This window comes from Corapipo altera, unplaced genomic scaffold (genome assembly GCF_003945725.1).
Source record: "Corapipo altera isolate COAL_440 unplaced genomic scaffold, ASM394572v1 218, whole genome shotgun sequence".
NCBI lineage: Eukaryota > Metazoa > Chordata > Aves > Passeriformes > Pipridae > Corapipo > Corapipo altera.
The window spans coordinates 235,355-236,576 of record NW_020885072.1 but is presented as its reverse complement, the minus strand read 5'-3'; the positions used below and the strand labels follow the sequence as shown (position 1 = coordinate 236,576).

The 1,222-nt window shown below is 57.0% G+C and overlaps 1 protein-coding gene across 1 annotated transcript in view; it reads right to left on the bottom strand.

Annotated features, from left to right (window-relative positions):
• DDB1 (damage specific DNA binding protein 1) overlaps positions 1 to 1,222 on the bottom strand; it is a 19,801-nt gene that overhangs the window by 2,316 nt on the left and 16,263 nt on the right. The window contains exons 21-22 of the mRNA XM_027669199.1: positions 947 to 1,041; positions 689 to 859 (exon numbers count right to left, since the gene is read on the bottom strand). Coding sequence (XP_027525000.1) covers positions 689 to 859; positions 947 to 1,041 — 266 coding nt within the window. The remainder of the gene's footprint in view (positions 1 to 688; positions 860 to 946; positions 1,042 to 1,222) is intronic.

Here is a 1,222-nt window from a genome sequence, read left to right as displayed (position 1 = left end):
CAGCTTTCCTGAAGCTTCCAAAGCTTCTCCTATTCCCACCCTGGGAATGCTCCTCCAGCTTTCCTGAGAGTTCCAAAGCTTCCCCTGCTCCCAAGAGCTGGGAATGCTCCTCCAGCTTTCCCGAGAGTTCCAAAGCTTCTCCTATTCCCACCCTAGGAATACTCCTGCAGTTTTCCTGAAGTTTCCAAAGCTTCTCTTATTCCCACTCTGGAAATACTCCTACAGCTTTCTTGAAGCTTCCAAAGCTTCTCCTATTCCCACTCTGGGAATGCTCCTCCTACAGCTTTCCTGAAGCTTCCAAAGGTCCTCCCATCCCCACTCTGGGAACGCTCCTCCAGCTTTCCTGAAGCTTCCAAAGCTTCTCCTATTCCCACCCTAGGAATACTTCTCCTACAGCTTTCCTGAAGCTTCCCAAGCTTCCCCTGCTCCCAAGAGCCGGGAATGCTCCTCCAGCTTTCCTGAAGCTTCCAAAGCTTCTCCTATTCCCACCCTAGGAATACTCCTCCTACAGCTTTCCTGAAGCTTCCAAAGCTTCCCCTGCTCCCAAGAGCTAGGAATGCTCCCCCAGCTTTCCAGAAGGTTCTATCCCATCCCCTCCCACCCCCGCTCCTCCCCGGACGATCCATCCCACGGGGATCCCGGCAAATCCTCCCTTCCTCCCCCGCCATTCCCGGCACCGCTCCCACACCTCCTCGAAGTTCCCTTCCATGGGTTTGTAGGCCAGGAGCAGCACGGAGCGCATCAGGTCTCCCACCAGGATGAAGTCCCCCTTGGTCTTCAGGTAGAGGGCCATGATGTTGTTGTAGTGGTTGCACTCCGTGCGCAGCTCCTTCTCCGCCGTCCACTCGTACAGCCGCACCTGTGGGACACGGACACGGATCGGGATGCGCCCCACGGAGCCGGGATGCGCTCCCCAGACACCCGCCCGGACCTTCCCGGCCCTCACCGTGCTGTTGATGCTGGCCAAGAGCTTCCCGTTGAATTCCACCATGGAATACACGGCTCCCTTGACCTCCTTCTCGGCCAGGCTCTGCAGCTTCCCTGGAATAAAAGCCGGGAATCGCTGGGGGCTTCATCCAAGGGGTCGGAAGTCAAGGGGATGGCCCTGAACCTTCCTTCCTGAAAAACTCACTCAGAGGGACACAAGTGACAAGGGAATGGGGGAGAGATGATGTGGGAATGGGGGGAAAAGGGACACGGGAATGGGGGGAAAAGGGACACG